Source organism: Aquila chrysaetos, chromosome Z, assembly GCF_900496995.4.
Source record: "Aquila chrysaetos chrysaetos chromosome Z, bAquChr1.4, whole genome shotgun sequence".
NCBI lineage: Eukaryota > Metazoa > Chordata > Aves > Accipitriformes > Accipitridae > Aquila > Aquila chrysaetos.
Window position 1 is genome coordinate 47,202,979 of NC_044030.1, and position 13,462 is coordinate 47,216,440.

Sequence of the window (13,462 nt, forward strand, 5' to 3'; positions counted from 1 at the left end):
CTATACTTCATTTACAATACACAGAACAATAAGTTCAACCATTAACAGTATTATAGGCTGTTCAAAATGCCAGCAAAGAGCTAAGCATTAAATTTTCTCCCTCTCTTTGTAGCGCAGCACTCTTTTACAGCCCACTTTTGCAATCCTAGAACCAGTTTGTCGTAACATGAATGGCAGCAATTTTGGCTTACTACTTAAGTTACTTGATTCTTTCTTAGTAGAAAGAGACTCTGCCCCCTCTAAATGTTCATACCCTTTCTTTTCCATTACTTACTTTCAGCTGTTCAGGTAGAAAATCGAAACTGCCTAAGGAATCATACAATGCCAAAAATATCTGGATAAACATAACACTTCTGCTGAAAAGGCAGCAAATTGTGGTGTAAACCAAGCACAGGTTGAATTAAAGTGCAAGGTTTGGCAGCTGTGTCAGTCTAGAGCCTTTATAACATCATCCGCACCACTGGAAATAGAAAGGGGCCCAAAAATGAAACTAAAACCTTATGAAAGTATACCTATTAATTTTAATAGGTGGATATGTATTTTCTAAGCTGCTAGGCAAGGAGAAAAACCCAGAAGTGATTAACATAAAGTACTCACCTAGCAAATGTCAAACCTATTCCATTGTCTGCAAACCTAAAAGAAAGTTCAAAGCTTCAGACATGTTTTCTGGATTATCCTACAATAAGCTACTGTAAGGGCACATCCTGCTATGCACTGAAGAAAGCCTGAATTTTTCTATTAATGGAATTTAGAACCACCACACACTTAACTCTTATTAAAATGTTGCTGTTAAAAAAAAAAAAAATCAAGTAATTTTCTATGTATTTTAAGCAGGAACATGAGAACTTCAGGGAAACCATAGATACCTCAGTATAAATTTACTGTCTCTACCAACTTTTAGACTTCTTTTTATTACATAGTTTCTTTTTGCTATTTAAGGCAGGTTCTCATCTAATCACATATAAACTTGTTTCATTTAAAGTAGTAGGATGGTGTGAAAACAGTTCAAGCAATTGAGAAGTTCCCCGAGTTAGGCAACAATCTTCTCTTATAACCCTGTTGTAATGCACTTTCATAAACAAAGCTTCATGGGAAAATTCTTAACAACATGCAGCTGTTTGCTTCTGGATACCTACCCAGAGTTTTGAATGAGGATATCCCCTCCCCTGACCCAGGCCCCATGATCATTGTTTTTGAAAGAGATTAATCTGTCAATCAGGGCAGCAACTCGGGCCTTTTCAGGGTCTGCATCTTGATGAGGTCGAAACCTGGGACATATAAAAACCCAAACACTCAATATAAGAATACTGTTTGTTTTACATGTATCATATATGTTGGCCTGAGAGAGGCTGAAAGATAAATGCTCATGGTCAAACCTGATGGGCAAAATCCACTCTGCTTCATGTTTGGAATGACAGAAGCCAAAACCAGGCGCATCTCTGGCTCTCCATTTCTAGAAAACTATTTTCAGGGTATGATGAAGCAGGAACATTAAACTTCTCTTTTCCAGTAACTCTCACAAGCTTTTTGCTCAATCTCCCCGAGTTTCTTTAGCTGCATCTCACCTCCTTTTATCCCCTTGCTTTTTCTTTTTGCCCTCCCCAAAGTATTCCCTCCCTCCTTGTACTGCAGCATTAATGTGAAAGTTTGATGGAGGGAATTAAAGCTCCTTTGAAGGATACACAGGGTGGATGTGCACTATACAAAAAAGGCTGGAGGTTTGTCTATCTGCTCCTTCAAATCTTTCAAACTCTTCTGATGTTGCAGGGTGCTCCTTCTTTGAGCACACCCAAGATATTTTTCTATTCCAACCCAGACATTCTGCATTGCTACCAAGATGGTCTCGTATGGTAAGTTATGGCTGGAATCTATTTTAGACAGCCTAATTAAAGACTAGTGGAAGCTTTCACTTGGTCGCAAATTAAAAATAGTCAATTAAAAAAATATTACAAAAATGCATTTTGAGCAGGTGAAGATATATATGCCCCTTAAACTGATGACCTTGTACTCTAATTTGGATCTGTCCTATCTACCCCAGGGGAGGAAGGGGAGAATGGGTGAATGTTTGTTTTTGACAGTCTCAGGCTCCTCAATTAACATTTAAACCCCTCCAGTTTGGTTCCATGTAGTTACAGAGTGCCTTGTTACTTCTTTGGCTGCTGTGAAACAGGAACACCGTCTCATGCACTGAGTTTCTCGCATCCTGTGTTGATGCCCTGTCAACACACTACAGGTTCTCCCAAGGGCATTTTGTCCCTCAAATGTTCCTCTTGACTACTTCTTATCACTGAGGTAATCCACAAGGGTTATATGGGCTTTCTGTCAAACTAGCAAGTTCATTTCCAAATCATGAAGCATCAAGTATCACCAAAACTGGGAACTTCCCTCTCTGCATCTGCAACTATCACTTAACTATCCTCATCCTAAACACAGGTCAATCATAAATAAAGATAATATTACAAACTATATTTTCTGTCTTAATAATTATTTGTCACAATAAAATGTTGACGGATACAGTTATCCAATATTGACATTTGACCACTATCTCAGGCTATTTTATTTGAAGTTCAGGACAAGACTAACCAGGCACAGTATAACCTGGAATTCTCCTACACTCTGTTATTTTCTCTCACTTTGTAAACTAAAGAAAATGTGTTTGATTGTACCATCTCTGCAAATAGCCTTCAGTACAACTGTACCACTGAGCTATGATCTCCCAGTCTAGAAGGTACAGCAGGAAGCACTCAGCAGTAAGAAAGGCAAGTGGAAGTATTACTTAGCTCTATTAAAAGCCTTTTTCTAACAACTATTTAAAACCAAGTCATAAATCAGAAGAGCAGATTTTAAAGTAAGACTTTACTTTTAGCAGCAACTCCAGAAAATGCTTCAAGCATGACAGTAGAGCATGTTTAAAATGATGTCTTCTAAAAGGCTGAAAACTACCCTAAGCAAGGGCTCAGAAGAAACAGCCAACTCCTTTAAGGCACACCATGCTCTGTTTTTCCTAAAACGGATGAACAAATGCGGGAAAAGAATATACATGTACTTATTGTTTGGTTATTATTTATAAATAATTACATTGTTTTAAAAATGTTTTTCCTCACGTGAATGTAAGAGCTATCTCAAAACTTTGACATTTTTCACTCACTTGAAAGACAATATCCTTTACCTTGCATTGTTGTCCAAACAAAGATATTCTCTGGGATCATCAACGCTAGCATTAGTTGTTTTAACACCCTTATCAATGAACAAACCAGCCTGAAACAAGCAAGGAAAGAAAATTCATACTATCCAAACCTAAAGATAGAGTAAACATTAAATTTCTAAAAGTTAAACTTTACACTGCATTCAACACATGTATTAGAAACTGTAAGAACTTCCAGTTTGGCCTTAATTGACATATTGTCTAAGGGAAAAATAGCATCTGTCTACGATAATTTGGGCAGAGGAAAAGAATTGCCTGGGATTAAAAAAAAAAAGTAATGGAAAATCATTAAAGTGCATTTCAGATTTCTTTCACAACATCTAACTATTTGAGGTTTTATACTTATTTCCAGATGCTGTTCTGGAAAATCTGCAAGCCAATCTTGTGCTGAATTCAAAATATTCTCACAAATGGAAAAAAAATTAAAAGAAATAAATACCACTGTGAAAAATGCTGTGTATTTCACTTTAAAACTAAATGACCTTCACCATTGAAGCTGATTCTTGCCCAAGCAATTATCAATTTGCAACTCAATAATGCAGTATGAAATAATTTACGTGAGAAAATAGAAGCAGAAGGAAGCATTTGTGTTTAGTCTGAATTACATACACAAATACCTGCAGCTACTTTCACCTCTGATCCAAATTATGATTATAATTAGAGTGCTCCTACATGAGCAGATCCTCAGACCTGCTACTGGAATTTGCTCCTTTAACACGGAATTTTAGCGCACAAACTGCTACCCTTGTTTAAAGATAATACAAGCCATCCAGCTGAAACACTTTTTTCTTTACAATGTTCTTTTGTATTCAGTATGTTTTAATTCCAATCTGAACAAATGCCCTGGAGTTCCAAACACACCACTAACACAATTTCTATAAAACAGTGCATCATTTCTTGGTACCCCAGACACCCAACTGTCAAGTAAAATCAGTTTCACATGGTAAAAAAATGCAATAGTGATCCTGAACTTTATTAGGTAATAACTATTAAGTGGCTTTGTAAATGTCATTGTATTTTATATATACACACACACACATATATATACACATACACATGCATACAGAGAGACACAAAGCAGCTAGATTTCAAATGAAATCATTAATTTAAGGACTTAATTTCACTTAGCTGAATGTGGAAAAGATAAAGTCACATTAATATAACAATACTGAATGCCTGCATCTAGGTGAGAAGCCTCTAACAAAAAAAACCTGCTGCCAATGGCTGGGTTCCTGAAGGCAACCTGGAAGCTTAATCTCTAGCAGAGACTGTGCCACCATGTGCAAACACCTGAGTTACTGTACCTTAGAGACTCAGGAAAACAAGTCACAGCTATTCGAGGAAGCTATTACATGAATCACAACTGTAATAAACTTGATGCTTCAAGGCTCAGCTTTCTTCAGAGTATAAAACAATGCCAGCAGTAAAAGAGTAGCATGTGAAATGCTACTTCTGAGAAACTGTATTTCATTAGAAGTATTAATTAACTTTAGTTGTTTATGCCTTACGAGGATATTGAACACAGTGAATACTCAAAATGTAGCAAGAAACTATACACACGCTGATTATAGACCATTCTACAATACCTAGATAGAATCACGCAGTTCAAACACAGCATGAATCGATCACCTAACCTAACCAGCTTAAAATGTAAACAAGTCCTAAAATAGAATAGTTACAAATAAAGAACTTCAGGGTTTTTTTACTCAGATAATACCTTACCTTAAAATTAGAATGAACCCTGTTATTATAGAAGATTCCTAGGGGTGTAAGCTCTGACTTGGTTTCAATGGCTAAACTATGAGAATCTCCTGTAGCAACCCTGTGGAACAAATACCATATTCCAGCATCCTGCAAGTAAGGAGAGAATAACATTACTTATAAGTGAGTCTGATACTACCATCAGTGCTGATGTATCTAATCACAAAGTAAGTGTATGCTAAGTTGAACTTGGATATTTTAAGAAAGAAAGTGAGTAAGAACACAGCCCAAACCAACCGTGCACAATGGAATACATTTTTCAAAATAAAGTCTCCAAATTAACTGCCCAGTGAGAAAGAAGTTTGCAAATAAGGCTATATTCTAGTTAATAATATACACTAAAAAGTGTTTTCCTTCTCAGTGAAGCCATGTAACACCACACATTTAAGATCCTCTAATATTTCAAACCAGAAAAGTGTCAGAGTTAATATAATTTTTGCATTTCAGTTATATTTCACCACACACACTGGATTTTCCTTTGTTTACTAGTAAATCATGTCATTTACAGTAAAATACTCAAAACCCTTCCTCTCCTCCTTACTCTTACAGTCTGACTAAGGTTTGTTCATCTCTGCTCACATCAGAATTTAATGACACAGCCAAAAAACCCACAAGAGCTTTCAGAAGGGAAAAAAGCACACCAAGAAGTCTGGCCAGTTCAGAGCACTGTGCACTGTGCCAATAATATGCAGTAATAATTTCAGCATCTGTTCATTTTCTCCACTTCTTCAACATCCCTCCTCTTAAAGAAGCTGGATTTATCTGCTAAATGAGACCCCCAAAAGTTCCCCTTTCAACCACATCTGGGTTCACAAGAGGTGGCACTGTGAAAGCACCTGCATAGCAGATACCTACAAATGTGAAAAATTTTGCCTGACCACACACTCTGTGGGTTTGTAAAATAAAAAAAAAATAAAAAAAATCATTGCATAAGGCACATTAAAGGGTTAAACAGTAGCTAAAGAAACACTGCATACTGAATGTTCTATCTCATGAAAAATAGTCATCATCCTCCTGTTCAAGAAATGTGGATAAAGCCAGTTCACTCTGGCTTAAAAGATTTCATGCATTTCATTCTGAGAACATACTCATTTTCCAAACAGTCCTGGAAATTCTGCTTCTCAGTAACATATTCCCATCCGTAATGATGACACACTTTGACATTTCTGATGATTAACAATTCCAAAGCAAATGTGGATGTTCCATTAATAAAAATACCAAAATCTTACTTCACATATAATTAAATACAGCTCTCTGCTTGGCAGACTCAAGTAATTTTTAGCCAAAACACATCCTGATGCATGGAAAAAAGTTTAATAAACTTAAAAGTTCCTTAAGCACTTGCAAGCATTCAGAAAAATGAAAAAGGTTTTTTTCCCCCCTTCTCATATATAGCTCAAACAAAAGAAACATCTATTGTTTGATACACCCTTACAAAAGGCTTCATTGTGTAATGAAGGAGCTGGGGGCGGGGGGCAATGGAATTATTTTATTTGCTTATGAATTGTTATAGTTTATACCAGCAAAAGCTCTACAGTGCAGAGTTTGTTTCAACACAGTTGAAGTATTCTTCTGAAACATAGTAAGCTGTAGTCCCTTTATACTGATGTGTTTACATGCATGCAAGGGAGGTATATCAGAGTGGCAAAACTTCGTAACATGCACAAATGCTTGCTCTGACCATGCACATTCCAGTAACAGAATGAAGTGTCATTTACTGGGATACGCTACAGAGGCAGAAAGAGACCTTGCAGGTTTTAAACACCAGATCAAGGAATCTGTTTCCTTTAACTTAGCCTGCAATGCTAAAACAAGGTAAAGGAGTATTATATAAAGCAGGCAAAATGGAAAGACATTGCATTGGGAAGAGAAGAATTGGTCTGATAACTGTGTCCAGACCCTTCCTAGCAGTAGACAGTCAGCTAGAAAACTTTGTCAAAAAAAAAAAAAAGTCAGACCACACAAAAGGCAGAACAAAATTTTCTAAATTTGTTTTATACTCTAGATATTTCAACCCATTTAAGTATTTTGAATCCTGTTCTATTAATAACAGTTTATTATGTGCCTAAGAATACACTGACACACACTCATATTCTACTTCCAGCACTGGAGCCTTTGAAACAACAACAAAAATCTTTCCTGTTTCCCATTCCCACTGATCTCTTCAGAAAAATCCACTCAAAACCATGCACATCTCAGCCTCTCATCCAATGTAGAACAGACTCCAGCCCCCTCCTCCACAACACGTACTGAGTAGTTCAGCTTTACTTCACAAGCAGCTGTTTGACAAGAAATTTGCACTAATACAAGGTTCACATCAAGTAAAAAAAATATCAGCAGTAACTGATAGGAAGCAAATGACTAACTACTGACAATAAAAGTGTTTTAGTTGTTTCTTATACAATGAACATTTTTTTGTAGTAATTTTTCATTCCTATGACTACAGCTACGAAGACAAATTTTGCAAAGCAGTACACAGTAAACTCATGACAACCTACAGAAAATACAAAAACTTTAATATGAAATGCACTAGTTCTTTGGAAATAAAAGGATTTATTTCTACATACACACACTGACACTGTTGTCAGGTCTATTAACTATAAAGAGGAAGAGATCTCCTCTGTTCCAGCCAGAACAAAGATTTTTGGCATCTCTTAAATGCACACCTAGACAAACCCTGCACTTGTAATGCCAACATGCTGCCAAAAGAACATATTCATATATAACAAAGAAAAAAGTATGTATTTTTGGCAGTGTAACTGTTACAGATTTTACAAATACCAGTGGCATGAATGGTTTGTGTTGAATTACATCCATACACCTCACCTGTGAACCTGCTGCTGCATTATTTATAAGATGATTGTTGGGATGAGAAATCCAGAATGTCGAAACTGCCCTGAAACATTATTCAGAAAGAAGTTATTATGGAAAAGCTCTAGCACCTACAGAAATATCTCCCCTTCATAACAAGCACATGAGAAAAAGCTAAATTGATGTCTGAAGTCACTACTTCACATATGAAATAAAAATCATAACCCTCTCCACATTTAGAAGTCAAAAATGCTTCTTTTTTTAGGTCAATGCATAGTATTTTATTTAATGTTGTTCAGATACTCCATGCAATGATAAACTGTTTTAATAAGCTTCTACAAAAGATTAGTAGTATGCAGAAAAACTAGCAGTGACAATTTGAGAATGCGCATGCCTTTACAGAGAAGTAAAGATGCGGCCTTAAAAAAAGTACCACAAGAAACAATAATCTTCCCACAAAACAACTTATTTTTTCTCTTTAGTAAAAGACTAAACACTAACTCTTTTTTTTTTTTTTTTTAATACCACTACTATGTGAACTACATTTAAGGTGTCTGCATTTATTAAATTATACATAAAAATGTTCCCATCTGTGTATTGTCAAGAGAACATCAGCAGTTTAACTGCTGCAGCTGGTTTGGTTTTACTTTTTCACTCACATGCAGTCTGTTGCTGGCACTGGGACATAACTTCCATACACTTTATCCCTAATACCAATACACATGCTGCTGTTTCTATCTGTAGGAAGAAGAGTGCCTGGTTTCGTAACTAGCCCAAGGTTGTGGAACAAAGTATTCCTCTGCTCGATGCCATCTTCTGTGAAGAAACAGTGACCTAGTGTGTCATAGCCAATGGTGTCCTTTATCTGCAGAAATACAAGTTCATTATGTCAGTAGCAATAGCATTTACTGAGATTTATTTGACAAGTACCATCTAGTTTTACTGTCTTGGCACAGCTGCAGAGTGAAGCTTCAGTATCAGCAGTTTAGTTGATTCAAGCATACAGTTTTATTTATCCCTTACAAACACACTACTATGTCTGAAGAGCTTAGCTGCCTGGAAGATTCTGCAAAAACAGAATGGTGAGATCTGTTAAAAATAAGTTACTGTTTGCACTTGTTCATTTATTTCTTGCAATGAAAAAACACTGCTGAGCATTAAACTTGAAGAAGGGAGGAGACTATTTTTGCTCTAAATGCTCTTTATAACATTTATTTCAACACGGTATGTTTTAGTCTCCTTGCACCTACCAGCAAGCCATTAGTTGCATGAACAGTCACACATCTGGAAAAACAGTGATGAATGGAAAGCCCTTCCAGGTAAGTCTTAAAACTATAACCTCCTTTTTCATCCACATCCCCACAAAGGTGAAAGTGAACAGGGTAACTTCCAATCTGCTGCTGGCCCATTTGCTTCAATTCCACATAGGAGAGATGAACAGATGTAAAATTCTTCAAAATCTAAAAAATATTATGAGAAGTTCAGAATGAATAATGAACTATTTGTTTTTTAACCAATGGAAATCTAAGTTAATACATCATCTATACCAGAGGTACAGAAGTTAGATGTACAGTTACCATAGGCCAACACAGTAAAAGTTAGAACAATTGTTAATGTTTTGCTCTATATCCTGCCTTATAAAACAGTATCCATAAGTAAGTGTAAAAGCGAAATCTCCATGTGGCTAAACCAAAGCAATTTTCACCAGACATGTTCCCACACTTTACTGTTTGGTCTTTACCAGCTGGCACGTTAAATATTCTTTACATATAACCATGTACTGTCCAAATAAACAGAAGTCATCTATGTCACGGCCCGTCTATACTGAAGATGTACCAGTGCAGCCCACCTGGGACAGGCTTAGTTGAATAAAAAAAATCACAGAATAATACAGATTCAAAGTAACCTGTTGAGATAACTGGTCCAATTGCCAGCTCAGCACAGGGTCAGCTTAAAGACAGCTGCTCAGCACGTTGCCCAGGGAATATCTCCAGCCACAGAGATGCTCATGTAATGTCCACTGGTTCTTCCCTTTCATTTTCCTGGCATCTAAGCAGAATTTGCCTTGTTGAAGCTTGGTCCCATTGCCTCTTGTCCTATCACCATGCACATCCAAGAATTGCTCTGGCTTCTCTGAACCCTCCCCAGTGCCTGAAGACAGCAACAAAATCTTGCCTCTTCACCTTCCCCACACCAAACAAGCCTTCTTCTCTCAGCTCCTCCTCACTCATCATCACATACACCTACACACCACCTCCACTGGGCACACCCCAGTGCATCTACATCTTTGCAATGGGAATCCAAAACAGGACACAGCACTCCAGAGGAACTTATTTAGGAAGATATGAAAACTGCCTTCAGAATCATGTAACTTCACAGTAACACTACTTAATACAAAGTAAAAACATCATGGGGCTGTACCAGTATCACACAAAAGCAGAAGCATTTTCTTCCACCTAACCTGCTATGAAAACTGAAAGCAAGTGCAACACCTAAACTGTAAGGAGCTAAGCTGAGAAAAAACCTTTTTTGTTATTTTATTAACTTACCTGTACTGTGTATTTATCAAAAATAACCATTTTCATTATGTACTTTGTCCTCTAGGGTAATTAGTAATATGAACTTTTTTTCCCCCTCCTCTAATTGCACTCCTAAGATTTGTATGCCTAAAATACAGAGGGATGGTCAAAACCGGGCTTCCCTAAGATCTCCAACTCTTAACATCTGAAAGCACTAATGCAGTCATAAAAATACAAACTAACACCTCTCCTCACTGCCACTAAGCCTCCTTTATGCTACTGTCCCAGTGACCAGTAGAAAATCCAGGATGATCAAAACCCCTGAGGCCATTAACATTTGCTAGTGCCTAGGCTCCCTCTGCTTCAGCACGCAAGATTAACATAAGCTGAAAATGGTTTTAGTGCTGAAGTCTAGGTTTGGCAGCAGACACAGCTACTCTGAACAGTCTCCTGGGAACCGTTTAACAACTTTGATGACTCAAAATGTTTGTTTTCTGTTATATCTTCCAGACATCTGAGGGGTCTGCTGTATTTGCGCTATTGTGGCAATCAAGGTCACGTTTTGCAAGATTCACAGCTTGTCATTATCTTCTTTCATTACATTATCTTAAACACAAAAGAGTATCTTGAGCCCACCTACTTCTCTTTCACAACACAAAAGCTGCCACACAGTAGGGAAAGGGCATATTTTCTTTCCCACCATTATGTTCACTACTGTAAAATTAAAATCTGCATCCAAATATACTAGAAAGAGAGACTTAAACTGTGACCAGCACATAATGAGCAAAAACACATTTGCATTTAAAATACAAGGCCTCAAACTTCTGCAGCATCAGTGAAGAGCTGATACACTGCTGTTCAATCCTTTCATGTAAAAATGTAAGTGAATACGGGTTTAAATATTAGTTTGTATAATATTACTTTCCCTCAGCTTTCTTTATATTTATGGTAATACAAGAAATTAGAAGCAGTTCCCTCTACATCACCTTAGTGCTTTCAAATTTTAAAAAAATATAAATAAAAAACCACCATGGTCCAACTCAGTTTCTTTCCTCTCCATGCCTCTCTAGTGCCCAATTTCAGATGAGGCAGATCTCTAGGATTCAATACTTATCACTTGGGAAGGGAGAAAGGCAGTGAAAGGAGGGAAGACAGAGAAAAGGGAGATCAAACTTCATTCTGTAATATTACAGGACGCACATACACAGACGTCACTTGTAAGGTTTAATCTCTGCCATACAACATTGCAATGTGTGCTGGATACTTCTATAACATTTCAGGCATTGATATCCCTTCCTCCAATTCTGCAGACTAAGTCTTGATGAGTTAAATCTAATTGCGGGAAGGACAAGAACAAAGTCATTTCTACACAAAGCAACTGTATGAATTGACATTCTTTAAGTTTTCAAATCCCTCCAAGTTTAGCATTAATCTTTTTGTCCTCAATATGCCTCTACATGACAGAAAGCTACTTTAAAATGTTTTTCAGACCTTGATATGTCCACCAAATGTATCATAATTGAAGAACTGACACTCCTTTTCACGATAGCAGGTATTTTCTGTCTCCCCCTTGATTAAGATGTTCCTCGTAAGAACTCCAACTTCTGCCCTCATGTCCACTCCATCAATAACTTCTCCTACATGAGGAAACTGAGGATTTTCTGTCCAGTTTTGAAGGGGAGGAGGAAAAAAAAAAGTTTTTATCGATTAAAAACAAACTCAACTTATTTTATAGAAGCAAACTAATTGTAGCAACAAAACCCATGCATTCTGATACCTTAACATGCTGTAAGCTCTTAGCTTTTCTTATGCCAAGGCACACAAAAAGCAGGCAATTGTTAGATAATAAACATTAATCCAGCTAACACCAAGAAAATTCCCCCCTTCCAGACTGCGGTTGACTCAAGTGATAGTTAAGCATCCTGCAGGATGATGAGTCAAGCATGCTACTCCACGTTTCCTTCTAAAACAAAGTGCTGTCTACATATTTATCATTTTTGTAAGACAACTAGTCCTAAACAAATCCCAACATTTTATTTGCAAGTGCATCTTATTTCAGTCCAATAGTCTGTGAACAGAATAGATAAAGAAAAAAGAAAAGTTTAAATTAATCCAATGTATGTAGAAAACTTTTAATGAAACATAGATGCAAATTTGCTTTAAAAGCAAAAAGACGCTGGCTGCTTGATCTGTTCTGAAGAAAAATTAGAACTGAAAATGAGGCCAAAACACCTTTAGAAAATACTGTATTCATCCCCCTCTGAAAGAAAAAAGGATTTCCTTTCCTAACTAAATTTGCTGTTTCCCAGATAGCTATTCTGAAGATGCATAAACTAAAATTAGGGAAAACAAGATACTCTGTTTTTACACAGTTCTTCCAAAGAAACAATCAATTTCTTATTTGTCTGTACAAACTGAGAAAATTATCTGGTGCTGTAAACCTTAAAAAAATGTATTTATGCATTTATTTTTTAAAAATATTTTCCCCCCTCTTCTCCCCCCCCAATTTATTGATTCCCTGAATACAGACTGTGACTGTCCCTTCAAAGCTTACAAAAGGATACAAGCCTAAACTGGTCATTACCACAATATGAAGCAGAATCAAGATTGGTATTAACTCTGTACCTGCTGTTGAGGATTTAAAAAGACAACAGATATCTGTAAATGGGACTGGGCTCCTCTGCTTGAAGGCTTACTTATAGTTTTTCCCTATATTTGATTCGCATGCATAGATCAAGTGAAGAGCAGCAACTAGGCCTCCTATGAAACAATACTTTTTAGTTTTCCTACTACAAGGGGCCAAAATAGCTAAAAACCTAGCAAAAAAATACAAGAAATAATTTTAAAAGATGGTGAGTTCTTCAGCATGTCAAGTTCGCCATTCCACAGAAAATTCATTCTTTGTGGAACAAATATATAGGGTGGTTTGGGGATTTTTTTAAACAGTATCTGTTACTATGACAAAGGAAACTTCATACTGGGGGTGGAAAACAACAACAAAATGGGCCAGTTGATCTCCTTCAACATCTTTAGAAGATATATATCTATATAGGTCAGATGGCATTTATTTTCAAAAAAAAAAAAAAAAAAGCCAAGATTTTGTATTCTATGCCATATTGTAAATAAAGAATTTTTTTTTTTTAAATCCTTTAAAAAGAGCTGCTTT

General features: G+C 36.6%; 1 protein-coding gene across 5 annotated transcripts in view; it reads right to left on the reverse strand.

Annotated features, from left to right (window-relative positions):
• CEMIP2 (cell migration inducing hyaluronidase 2) overlaps positions 1-13,462 on the reverse strand; it is a 53,333-nt gene that overhangs the window by 13,057 nt on the left and 26,814 nt on the right. For all 5 annotated transcript variants that reach the window (XM_030004487.2, XM_030004488.2, XM_030004486.2 and 2 more), the window contains 8 exons: positions 11,788-11,957; positions 9,028-9,237; positions 8,437-8,642; positions 7,793-7,862; positions 4,928-5,056; positions 3,170-3,258; positions 1,137-1,268; positions 598-633 (listed from right to left, as the gene is read on the reverse strand). In XM_030004487.2, the coding sequence (XP_029860347.1) occupies positions 598-633; positions 1,137-1,268; positions 3,170-3,258; positions 4,928-5,056; positions 7,793-7,862; positions 8,437-8,642; positions 9,028-9,237; positions 11,788-11,957 (1,042 nt within the window). The remainder of the gene's footprint in view (positions 1-597; positions 634-1,136; positions 1,269-3,169; positions 3,259-4,927; positions 5,057-7,792; positions 7,863-8,436; positions 8,643-9,027; positions 9,238-11,787; positions 11,958-13,462) is intronic.